Source organism: Carassius carassius, chromosome 21, assembly GCF_963082965.1.
Source record: "Carassius carassius chromosome 21, fCarCar2.1, whole genome shotgun sequence".
NCBI lineage: Eukaryota > Metazoa > Chordata > Actinopteri > Cypriniformes > Cyprinidae > Carassius > Carassius carassius.
The window spans coordinates 25,414,741-25,427,997 of NC_081775.1; the positions used below are offsets into that span (position 1 = coordinate 25,414,741).

General features: G+C 34.8%; 1 protein-coding gene across 1 annotated transcript; it reads right to left on the reverse strand.

The window, feature by feature from the left end:
• Positions 1 to 79: 79 nt before the first annotated feature.
• On the reverse strand, positions 80 to 12,672 carry LOC132097980 (LON peptidase N-terminal domain and RING finger protein 1-like). Its single transcript, XM_059504039.1, has 12 exons — positions 11,914 to 12,672; positions 10,182 to 10,297; positions 8,900 to 9,022; positions 7,327 to 7,527; positions 7,008 to 7,233; positions 6,538 to 6,646; positions 5,418 to 5,532; positions 4,812 to 4,933; positions 4,318 to 4,476; positions 4,067 to 4,229; positions 2,966 to 3,118; positions 80 to 1,567 (listed from the first exon to the last, which is right to left on the reverse strand). Exons 1-12 carry the CDS (start codon positions 12,536 to 12,538, stop codon positions 1,409 to 1,411), a joined length of 2,271 nt encoding a protein of 756 aa, XP_059360022.1. The 5' UTR covers positions 12,539 to 12,672; the 3' UTR covers positions 80 to 1,408.
• Between the last annotated feature and the right edge of the window lie 585 nt (positions 12,673 to 13,257).

A 13,257-nucleotide genomic window follows, 5' to 3' on the forward strand; every position in this document is an offset into this window, starting at 1 on the left:
GGAAAATTGTTTTGAATGGACAGAGAGATGATGATGATAATAATAATAATAATAATAATAATAATACTATAAACACAGATACAATTCAAAAGATGTGCATTTTATTTGAAAATTGACAACTTAAATAATTGAGCAGAGCTGTAAAAAAACAACATTTTTCAAAACAAAATGATTTACATACAACAAAGCCATTTATCTGACATATTTTTCACACTTTTTTGGCCAAGAGGCAAATTAAGTAAATTAAACCACAGAATTAATTCTCAGTCAACAGGAATGCAAAAACCCAAGCCAATGCATTATACTGTAGGAGCAGAACGCAACAAGGTATTATAAGGCAAAAGTTAGTCTGCACACAACAAGCACCACACAGGTATGAGCTAGCGAGAGAGCATTCATAACTGTCAAGATGCAGAATGATTGCTGGGTCTTCTTTCAGTATGGTGCTGTTGCAGCCAACGATAGTCTGTTTCCTTACTTGACTTCATCTGTCAAAATATTGCAAGTTTCCCTTTGCTTACACAAATAAAATACATCAATATCTCAGCATCATTCTTAAAAATGACTTCAGAGCAGCTTATAACTAACAGAGACACTTGCAATATGGTCTCACACTGATTTTGCTGTTTTGACTGACCAGAGAAAACCCACATCAAACGAATGATACGTCTGAAATGAAAAAATTGAGATATTTGGAAGTCCTAATTATTTCCCTGGCAGAAATAAATCTATGACAAAACAGGACAGTGCAAGCTTCATTAATCTCGGTTACTGCAAAAGTAACAAAAATTAATATAGGTGCAGAGTTTTCTCTGTCTTAGGCAACTCAGCTGTTGTGCGACAATGACTTCTTGTGCGAAAGCGATATTTCTGCTATTGTTTTTCCAGAATATTAAGAAAAAAAAGAGAAGATATTCAAAACGGTCTTGCCTTCTACCTTGGTGCCCAAAAATCTACTTTGAAGATGTAGTTTTTGCAGATGCTTCCTGTCACTTCAACACACAAAGCATGGCGAGAATATGTTGAAAATGCTGAAATGCTTTCAAGCAATATTTCTGCCCTCAAAGCACTGTATGGAGGCTACGGGCATTAGACGGAAATGTGAGGTTAAGTAGATTGTTTCTCCTATATGAGAATGGACAGGCTATTCAGCAATAAGTATCCGGACAAAGAAAAATCAGATGGTGATGAAGAGATCGCTATGAAACAACAAAAACACTTTGTTCTTATAACTCTCTCGGCATGAATTACATCTAAGCCCACAGACAGAAATCTGTGTCGGGCTTTGAGTGCAGTCTCCTTGAATTCTCATTAGTTCTTCATCAGTCAGCACCAAGAGTGTTTGCATGTTGGCCAGCAGAAGGACACAGACATTAGCTGCTGGAAACAGAGTTCTGTGTTGGAAGCTCTAGTCGCTGGACAGTTTCTGCAGGTAGGTGAGGATGTGCTGGATCTTGACTAGTCGCTCTTTTAGTGTTGTCATGGAAAGAACAGACAGCTGGTAACGTGGATCCACAGGTAGAACAGCTAGCAGCCACCAACAGCATGCTGGACCATTAGGTGTGGCCTTGAAAACAAAGAAATAGTATTACAGTCTAGTAAGCTCATGTACTAACACACTTGCACATATAAGTACAGTCAAATCCTAGTGATGAATAACATATCTGTACTGTATCGGTTCTCTGCTGATTTTAAAGATCTGTTGATATTAGAAATATATATAAGCTGATAATTATGCTGCCTGTTTCCTCTTGATCACCTTTGCCGTCTTGTTTTATTTTAGTATTATTTATAGCTTTTATAATTATTTTATATGTGATGTTTTTATTTTCGTTTTTTTATTATTAATTTTATGTGCTTTTGCAATTTGTGTATATATATATATATATATATATATATATATATATATATATATATATATATATATATATATATATATATATATATATATAGAGAGAGAGAGAGACATACACACACATACGTATATATATATATATATATATATATATATATATATATATATATAATTTTTTTTTTTTTTTCTACTTCACTTTATTTTTTTATTTTATTTCAGCCTTATTTTTATTGATAAACAAATTTTTTTATAGTTTGTTTTACTTTTAGTCAGGCTAAAAATAATAACACTGCATCTATTACTCAAGTTAACTTCTTCCAGTTAAAAAAATCTTTTAACATTTTAAAAACACTTAAATGTAATATTTAGCTAATCTCAAAATTTAAAAAAATATAATATATATAATATATGATATATATTTATATCAGCCATAACAAAACAAAACAAAAAACAAATACTTTTATACAAATAATTATCAACTTATTTGGTATTGGCTAGAAGTGATACTGGTATAATTCAGTCCTGCTTTTGACCAGGCTGATCTGAACACTACTGATATGACTTTACAGCTCTTTTTCAAATCAAGAAGATGTTCTGAGTTACACAGAACATCAAACTTTTCTTTAATCCCCCAAAAAATAAAGGAAATTTTGATTCCTCATGACATGACCCATTTATCATCAGGCTTTCTTTTTGTAAAAGAGAACCAATAAGTTAAATTAAATGCTGACGAAACTAGCTTGAACATTCTGTACAAATCCTATTTGTACTCAGAAATCACAGGACAGGCCGTTCAAATCGACCATATAAGGCTCAGCTACGTTCATGAAGCTTACACAACCATAACCCTCCCTCCGTTATTATTCAAAGCATGCCATCCCTATTCGGGACAACATGCTAATATGTTTACCAGACAGTGTGTGCGCGTTTGCGAGAGCTGCCAGATCAACTTCCGTTTGTTCTGACACATTTATGATGTAACAGCACTTATGCAAAACGCAACCCTGAGTGCACTTTGACCTACTTCCTGCCATCCAGCCTGCTGTAGGGCTGAGAAAGGAGAGAGACAGACCTTCTCTCAGTAGTAGGGATTAAGAGAGCGGGAAATACCTGGATGTCGGCTTCTCTCTCTGGCATGGGCCCAAAATGCTGCAGGATCTGGTTCCGGAAGCGATTTTCCAGGTTCTGGAACCATTTACGAGCCTGGTCATACACCTGATCATGTAACACTTGTAGCTTCTCCAAATCCTCCTCATCATTTACCTACAATGCACAAAACAGATCAACATTGCAGCTTTTAAATACTGTATATTTAAGCTTAATTTAAATTCTGGTCAGCATACTGTAGAAAGACGTGGTTTCCAAACATGATATTTCTGTTGCTGCATTCTGCTATATTACAGTACCGTAATTAAAAAAATCAAGTGACTATGGTGCTAAAAGTTAAATAAATAAAATAATAAAAATAATAAAATTACCTTATTTAAAAATCCTATCCTTATTTGAGCCCAAAATGCTATCATGATTATACACAGACAGATATTTTCCTGCATTCCTCTATATTACAGTAATCTAAAAATCTTTCATATCATCCAGATACACAATGTTTGCAGAATTTGTCTTTCATTCCATGAATAAATAATAAATAGTAATTAAAAATGTAAAAAAATATATATACCTAGAAAACTAAGATGCTAAATTTAAATACATTTAAATAAAATATAATTTTCCTTATTTAAAGGATTTTGTTTTTAATAATAAACATAGACATTAGACATTCTTTTCTTACATTCCTCTTCATTATATTAATTTAGAAAATCCATACAGGTGCATACTTTCTTAGAAAAATGTTTGTTAAGTCTATAACTATAAGACTATAAATATAAAAAACAAAAACACTATTAGTTGGCCTTATTTTTTTGTAATAATAAAAGAAAAAAAAGTTTCCATACATTTTCTGAGCAAAAATGTTTAGAAAATGTTTAAATATAACTACAAATTAAAAACAAAAAATATTAGTTGGCTTTATCTTTTAATGAAAAGATTTAAATAAATACTTAGAAACCTATGGTAAATAAACTATGGTAAATAAATTTAAATAAAATGTAATTTACCTTTTTTTTTTTTTTTTAATAGCACAGACATAAGACTGCAATCCTGCATTCCTCTACATTACAGTAATTAAAAAAAAAAAACATGAGAACTGCGTACTTTCATATCCTCCAGATACTCGATGGTGGCGATACAGTATCCGTCTCTCATTCCACGTGAGAGGACGCGAAACCTCTTTCCTCCGATTGTATCAACAACAGACCGCCCATCTGGGAGGAAATGCACACTGCGGATCTGGAGCATGCAGCCGTAGTCCACAAACCTTCATATATCAAAACATAAAAGTCAGCTACACAATCTGACAGATTTAATGCTCACGTTCCAATGAGATCTCATAAGCACACACTTACCCTTTCTGGGGGTCGCTGATGCACATGCCAAACTGACGTGTCCCGGTTTCCATGCAGCGTCGGATCATGAGACGGTATCGTGGCTCAAACACATGAAGGGGGCAAGGCACAGTGGGGTAGGCCATGGTACAAACAAAGATGGGCACATTCTTTGTTAAACTGGGGAAAGACAAATATCAAACAGAACAGATTGAGTGCATTTGGCAGATTAGATACAAAGAAACAGCAGGTGAAATTTTACAGTGTGATAATTTTATATCATGGTAACAATATGAATCACAATGTGATACAATTAAGTTCATTAAATACTTTACAAATGAAAGGCATGAAATGAAATCAGTTTTTTTGTTTTGTTTTCTCTTTTATTAGGAACTGGATAGATGGAAACCAAAAGATTATGCACAGCAAATAAATATTAAGTTCAGTGCAAAAGCAGCTGCACATTATGTGACACTTAAAAAAAAAAAAAAAAAGAAGCAGTTGTGCAAACTTACTCTGAGAGCTCTTTTGTTTCTTCTGTATGCAGATTCAGTCTTTCTGAATGTTCCTTAGATAGATACTGTTTAATGATGTTATCCAGCACTTGTGTGATTGTGTACTTTCTGAAGGCAAGATACTGTATGAAGAAGCAAACAGAGGAGGAAGAGAAGAGAAGAAGAGAAATGCAGAAAGAATTGGATTGGTTACTAATGCTCAAATCATTTAAAATGTCATTGACAGTTTGAAAACAAATGAACAAAAAATGTCATCTCAGTGCACAACAATAAGGATCACTGAATGGCCTGAAGTCAGTGTGAAACTTGTGATAGCCTTGAAAGCATTAGTTAAAATTAACATTATAAAGAAATCAGTAATGTTTGGATAATATGCAATCATTTTTAGCAAAAATGATTATGGACTATAAAAATGATGGTGGTAAATCTTAAATAAATTTGACTTATTAAAACAAAATACAACACAATTTTAGGATTTTATTTCATTTAATTTCAATAATACAATTAACCTAATTTAAAAAAAGCCTTGTTGAGCCCCAAATGCTACTATAATTACTGGATTGTTGCTTGCCATGCAAATGCACAGTCTGTGATTTTGAGACAAACCTCTTTTAGGCTTTCTTTGCAGAGAGGGCACTGGGGATTGTGGTCTAGACAGCGCTCCAGACAGTTTTTGCAGAATGTGTGGCCACAGGTTGTCGTGACAGGCTGATAGAATAATCTAGAAAAGAGACAGGAGATGATCTTGAGCTATACCATTTCAGGGTGTAAACAAGCACGCTTTCACTGACACATATGTGACCTTGGACCACAGAACCAGTCATAAGGGTCAATTTTTCAAAATTGAGATTTATAAATCTACTGCAAGCTGAATAAATAAGCTTTCCATTGATGTATGTTTGTAAGGATAGGACAATATTTGGCCGAGATACAACTATTTGAAAATCTGGAATCTGAGGGTGCAAAAAACTCAAAATATTGAGAAAATCAACTTTTAGTTGTCCAAAGTTCTTATCAATGCATATTCCTAATCAAAAATTACGTTTTATTATATTTAAAGTAGGAAATTTACAAAATATATTCATGGAACATGATCTATACTTAATATCCTAATGATTTTTGGCATAAAAAAATCTATAATTTTGACCTACACAATGTATTTTTGGCTAATGCCAGTCTTCACAATACCATGTTAACAGTAGCTGATATCAATAACAGAGAAATCTTGTGATTTCAACTACCAAACGATACCAAAGCAGAAAAACCCACATTTTGACATTATATGAAATATTAACTTTTTTAATCAAGTGAATTTAAAACGATTGAAATGAATTCTGCAAGAAATGTTATTAGGATATTACCATTAAATCATATTTAAACATTAAAAATATGAATTTATATTTTTAAAAAATCTATTTAAAATATTTGAGAATTCTTAAAGAAACATCAAGTATTTTTTTTTATAAAATATATTTTTAGAAACTATTTTGCTATAAAACACATTCAATCAAATATTACCATTAAACAAAATAGTAACAAAATAAAATGTAAAAAGCAAACACATTTAAAACAGTTGAGAACTCTGCAAGAGATATCTTTATTTTATATTATTTATTCTAAAGTTTATATAGGAGAAACAGTGCAGTGATTAATTTTACTTTCATTCTTTACTTCTTTATTAGGCCTTTAGTTGTTTTTACTCTAGAAACACACACTTTTCTCTCACCTCATACAGAGAGAGCATTCAAAGTCATTTGGGTCCAGCAGGTCTTTTGGCAGGGTTCGATGGGACTTGGTTTCCTCAGTAACAACAGGAGGAGCTGCACTGGCAGTCGCTGAAGGAGAAAGGTTGAAGAGCAGAGAGATGAGGACACTCATAATTTATTTAGTGCTTTAACTCAAACTGCAGACACTTTTTTAGCTGATGATAGAAATGCATTCTGCTCACAGTGCCAGTGAAAGTAAGGCAAACTCGAAAATTCACATATTTTTTATTCTGAGTGATCATTAGGTTGCCTGAACAGAAAGTGGAGTAATCAGTCTAAGGATGCCCTGTATAATAGTTTATTAGGGTCATTGGAAAACCACCAGCTAAATTATAGTTTGGCTGTCATAAAAATGTTCAGATGTGCAGTCAATACAGTTGCTTTTCAACCTTTTGTTGGCATCACGTTCTTATCAGGCGAGACGACTTACCTACTTGCTTCTTATATTTACTGCTGTGGCTGTAAGCCACGCCAGGCCCTGCTTCAGACACAGAAAGCTTCCTCTTTAGCAGCATGCCTTTTTCTGGGTCACCCAATTGTGGGGCGGAGCTGACTCTTTTAAGCCCTTCCTCTACACCTCCTGCTATCCCATGAACACGAAGGGAGTGAGCTCTGCTCAGGCCGGAGCGCTCCAGACTTTCACACCGACTTGGTTTCTGCAGACATAGAAAAATGAAGTGTTAAAGTATTAAGAAGCACTAATGTCTTTAGAGATCTATTTCTAAAGGTGTTAAAGGTGACCAGCAAACCTCTGAGGTTGTAGGGGGCTGCTGGGGAGATGCTGCCTGTGTGTCAGACTGGTGCTGGGCTTGCAACTGGGTCTGCTGGTCTCGATCCTGGCCCTCGGACACAAGGGTTTTACTGCGCAAGTGTGAGGAAGTGTTGTGGGTTGTCTCTCTCAAACCAACCTTGACATTATCGCAGGCCGGAGCCAACAGGTCATGCAAGATCTGAAGATGAAGAACAAAAAAGATGGAACAAAGACAGGCAGTTTAACAGAGGTTTAGAAGACAATATAGCTAAGAATATACGTTCTTATATACAGTACCATTCAAAAGCTTAAACCTTATTCAGAAAGGGTGCATCAAAAAATTATATTTCAAATAAATGTTTTCAAATGTTCTTTTTCCTGGGGGGAAAAAAAGTATCAGTTTCCACAAAGAATTTTCTTGAAATGTTTCTTGAGCACCAGGATCATGTGACACTGAAGACTGGAGTAATAATGCAGAAAATTCTGCTTTGTCATCACAGAAATAAATTACATTTTAACCTAAATTAAAATAGAAAATAGTTATTTTAAATTGTAATAATAATTCACAACATTACTGTCTGTAGTCTATTACTGATAAAAAATGCAGCCTTGATGAGCATAACTTCTTTCAAAAACATTTTAAAAAATCTTAAAATCATTAAAATGGAATGTTGTGCACAACTAATCTTGCTGCATTCGGTGCAAATTAAGGTAAATAGATTGCAAGAATTAGGCACCTCTAGCTAGTGTTTATGCATCATAACTGTTATTTAAGTCACCAGTCTTTGTTAATGTCATTGAGAGATCATGATTTCTCCTTTAAAATAGTTCTCAGTCTTAATGTAGGCCAAAGAAAAGCACCTAATTACATAAGAGAGTGTGTTTTAAGCCTTCTGTAAACACACACACACACACTCTGAAAGATACACATTACGCAACGCTCACAGCACACCTTCTTCATCTTTCTAGACTTAGGCAGAAAGTCACAAGGCTTCACCAGTAATAATAATCTTACATAATTCAATTATGGTCCATAAGTTATTCTAAACAGCATTTTGGCCACAGCACATTACAATAAGTTGACCTTTAAGAATGCAAATAACTAAAACTGTAGTGAACTTGTAACAGAACAGTTCTGGCTCCAGTGCATTGATCTCTGGACTACATTATGAATCAACACTGAGTATCGTTAGACCATAACTAGTGTGCCAAAATTCATATCCAAAATCATATTAGATGGCCAAAGCAGCAAAGTAGCACAATACAGACTTAATGATAATGTTTGCTATTCTACAACTTCCACTAGACAAATTTTAAATGAAATAAAATATAAATAAAACATGAATCTAAATTAAATTTACTTTATAACAATAACTTATAACTAATATATTATTGAATAAAGTAATATAAATTTGAGATGATGTCCTAGCTTATTTCACGAGTCATCTAAGGATGTCTGTTTTCTAAAATATCAATAAGTATCGATACTGAAATTCAGGTTGGTAATGTAATGTCCAATTTTTATGATCTTTTCCACTGAATTAAACTACAAAAGCAGAAATTAATCTCACCAATTCGACCTCTTGTTTGGCCTGATGGAAGTTTTCATCCAATGCCAAACACTGAAGGAAGACCTGCAGAGAGTCATCTACATGACCCATCTCTTGGAGAATTTTTGCTTTCCGGAAGTATCCCTGCAAGAGAGAGAGACAGATCAGAGTGAATTTAGCTTCCAGTAGCACAGATGCTGTTTTGGGGTTAATCTGACTCGAATGGGACTGAGAGTCTATTCATGTTAATGGTCTCAAGGCTAATAACAGAGCTAGACACTCTGAGATAAATACACACTTGAGTGACCCACATCTCTGCCTTATCCCTACCTGTCTGTATCTCCTTATCTCACTTGTCAACTTGGCAAACATGCTTTATACCTTAATCATTTGTTTAACTCAACTACATCCCCAGACAGTTTTTCGTTATCGACACAAGACCATGTAGTAAACCTGATCTAATTTAATAAATAGATGGTGCTGAAATAAATGAATGGCAATCATCAGTACTGAAAAAGAAAAACATTCAAACTCATTCATGGTCAAGAATCTACAAAAAAAGCAGCACTAAATAATATGGATAGCCCTTTTCTGTGACATAATTATCATTTTTGGTTTGAAATCTGTTGATTAAAAAAGTCAACATGGTAACATTCTCTATTTGGGAAATATTGATATTGTAGTTAAAAATACTTCGTAATTTATACTTCGCACTTATTATCATTGTTTAAAAGCAAAAGTGTACAATTGATTGAGTGATTGCTTATAACCACAGCTATGTTCATAGCGAGCAACAAGTGAATAATAGAAATAGCAAATAAATAGATAAACTATATCAATGAAAATAAATTCATAAAAGTTTTTTTAAAAAGTTATAAATCAAGTCACCTTTTTTTCTTTTAGATTTATATTGTTACCATTTGATTGACTAACTAAATGATTGTTTTTATATATTATTTCCTGTTTGTGAATAAGTAAATCAATAAAGTACAAATCATAAAAAATAAAACTATCTGGTCTCACTTCTTTGAGAACATTAAGCAAATAAAAATTAAAGAGTCCTAGAGGATTTCAACAAATGTGTATACATGAATAATAATAATAATAATAATAATATAATGCCAAACATTTAATGCCAAACAAGCATTTATCCATTGAGTTATGACTATGACATTCGGAAACTTAAGTTTGCCGCCTGTACTTAAAGCAACAATCCAGCTACTAAAATCTGTGCAAAAGCATGCCGATGTACTGTAAATTAGTCATCTGTGGCAGTACGTGTTAGGAAAATTCATCGACGTACCTCTGGGGATGGGGTAGCAATCAGGCAGGACTCCCAGTTTTCCAAAGCCTGACGGTACTGCTTCAGTCCTCTGTGAGCCTCGGCATGGCACACCCGCACCCACACATTAATAGAGTCTGAGAGACAGAGAGAATCAGTGAGAGACCATGAAAAAACGCAAAAGCACAGCTCTAACTCCCACTTAATTAAGTCTGTCTGACAAGCATAATGATATTATTTCAATACTTCAGATGGCATAGAGTAAATGTGTAAGATCAGTAGATCAAGGAGAGACATTCACGCACTGAAATGCCACAGGAATAAAGGGAGAGAGGATGTGACACTGCAGCAGCACTGCCTTTTTCACAAGGGTAAATGAGGACACACCAGAAGAGAGGAGACTGCCGCAATCTGATTATTACACTGACTCTATGGGATACATTAAGGGACTTTATGGATCTGAACCACCACTTTCATCAAGATACGCATCAAGAATACAATGTGCCAGAGGGTTATCAACGAGGAAGTGTCCCAATTTTGGTGTAGAACGACCAGAAGGTTCTGACATTATGTAGCCGTTATGTAACTTGTTACAAAGATGATATGGTGATAGATTATCATGAATCAACAGCACAAATAAAACACAGTGGGGCAAGAAGTCCCCTTGGCTAAACTTTCACAGAACGTATAAGTGACTTTTGATATCATTCTTGTCAATATTAGTGTCTTTAATGTACAGTAAAGTCTATTAAAATTGTGCTTTGACAAGTTTTAATTAGTTAAATAACTGGATAACCGATAACAGACAAAGCAGAATCCCAGTGAAAGAGATTCATCATAAAGGTACATTTGTTGTTCTATAACTTATAAACAGGCATAATAATATTTACATATTAAAATTAATTAAACATATTATAATAGCAACACTATGAAATCAAACTGAATGATTTCACTCAATGTGCCAATAAGTTCTAATGAAAAGTAAAACTGTCTGAAATATACATGTAATTTACAACATTATTGAATAATAGCCCCATGAATTACAATAATATTAGATTTAAAAATAATATTACTGGTAACAACATGCAATAAGTAAAAATGGGGCCTTCTCTGCCTGGTGTCTAATTTTATATTATCACTTAAAATATAAAAAATCTAAAAATCTATGCATGTATGTATCTATCAGTCTATATATATAAATATATATATATATATATATATATATATATATATATATAAATATATATATATATATTTATATCAATTGACTTATTGAAAAATGTTCCCCTGATTGTAGCCTATTTAAATTCCAGCTGTTGCTTAACAAATGCAACAATGCATTTTTAGTATTTAGGCCACATAACAGAATATTAGACAGCCCTTAGGCATCTCTCTGTTGAATAAACACCAAACACCTGAACATTGTGGCTATTACATACTGCTCTACTTGTTATTATCAAACTCAGTTTGCCTCAGATTACAAAACACCCTGTGTCACGACCTGCCTTACACAACGCGTGCAGAGTGCGCACGCGCCACGCGAGCGCGTTTTGTAATACATGCACTCGCCAGTTACATGATAGCTGAGGGCAGGGCTTATACATAAGTTACAGCTGTCAATCCAATTGTTGGTCATAGGAACCCTGTCCATCCTCGGACCCTCTTAATAAACAATATGTGACGTGTTGTGACCTAGTTACCTCGCTCATGGCATTATTGCCAGGTTAGTGAACAGACAAGGATGTGAACTTACCAGATTCTAATAACTGACTCGTTAGTGCAATAGCATCGTCGTAGTGTTTGCCTTTCAACAGGCTTTCAGCTTCCCCTATACATTTAGCTATTTTCACGTCTTCAGGGAACCACTTTTCTACAAGTCCAGAAAGGATCACATTCACTCGGGGATCCCCAGGCCTCCTCCTAATGTCTTCACTGCACAGTTTGCATTTGGAAAGAGTGCCATGCTGTATACATCTCCTACAATACGTATGTCCACATATCACCGTCACGGGCTCGGCTAAGAAACTATGGCAGCCAGGGCAGTCAAATTCACAATCCTGTGTCCAGTTTGGCTCACTTTTGGCTGAGGACTCTTCTGATTTCTTCTTGAAGTTGCGCAGAACGCATCCGACTAAACTGCTCAGCTGGTCCGGCCGGACTGGGCCACACCGGAGAGCCATAGAAAACATATCGACAGCCTCTTTGAGACGATTTTCCGACGCTAAAGCATCAGCTTTCGATAAAACTAGTTGGCGGTGATCAACATGGTCTTCCTCGTCCCAGACGCCTTCTGTTTCTGGCGCTATAAAAAACCTTCCCCTTTCCTCCAAAGCATATTCTTGGTCTAGTCTTCGCAACGACATGCTCGCGAGTGACATTCACAGATACGCCCCGCCTAAATAATAAATAAATAAAAATGTCAAAGCATTCCTATTATAGTTCTCGGTACAGTAGAACGTATTGACTCGCGGTCCTGAACATACAGTGGTTTTGTCCGTGAGTTACGTAAAAAATAACATCACGTGTGCATCAGCGAGCGCGTCTATTGGCTGCCGAGGCGCATTACAAAACACAAAACTCTTGAGTTTTATAACTTGCACTCGGCACTATGGAGAGCAAAGGCTGCTGTAAAAGAATGCATGGATGCAAAGATGTCAGCGTGCTATCATCGTGTTAGTACTGTTGTCCTGCGCATTTTAATGCAGAAAGGCAAAATGACACGATCTTTAACGCTTCTTTTTTAATTGCTAAAAAATAGTTTCCAGTGTCAGTGGTGTATTTGTGTTGCCTGTGTGCTTAACATATTGGTTGGACGTCTGGATCAATGTTACTCAAGGGTGTTAATGCTGTCGGAATGTCATGATTATATAGGTCAACGCACATACGTAATTCCATATTACACAAGAGATAAGTCTGATAGCATTTTTCCCTTACAAAGCATCAGTAGCCCATAGATCAGAGTGCCATTTATCGTGAGGAAATAATTTTGTCTTCACCACTTTGTAAAGTAAGATATACCACAAGTAAAGAACGTGTTCTAATGCTCGCTATAAAAAAGTATGTGATATAAGTTTATGTATCTGCAATTTGTGTTCAT

Coding starts and splice junctions, on each gene's coding strand:
- LOC132097980 (XM_059504039.1), bottom strand. CDS start 12,538: ATGTCACTCGCGAGCATGTCGTTGCGAAGACTAGACCAAGAATATGCT. Junction 7,234..7,326: donor AGCCCCCTACAACCTCAGAG/GTTTGCTGGTCA, acceptor CTATGTCTGCAG/AAACCAAGTCGGTGTGAAAG. Junction 4,934..5,417: donor GCAAAGAAAGCCTAAAAGAG/GTTTGTCTCAAA, acceptor TTCTTCATACAG/TATCTTGCCTTCAGAAAGTA.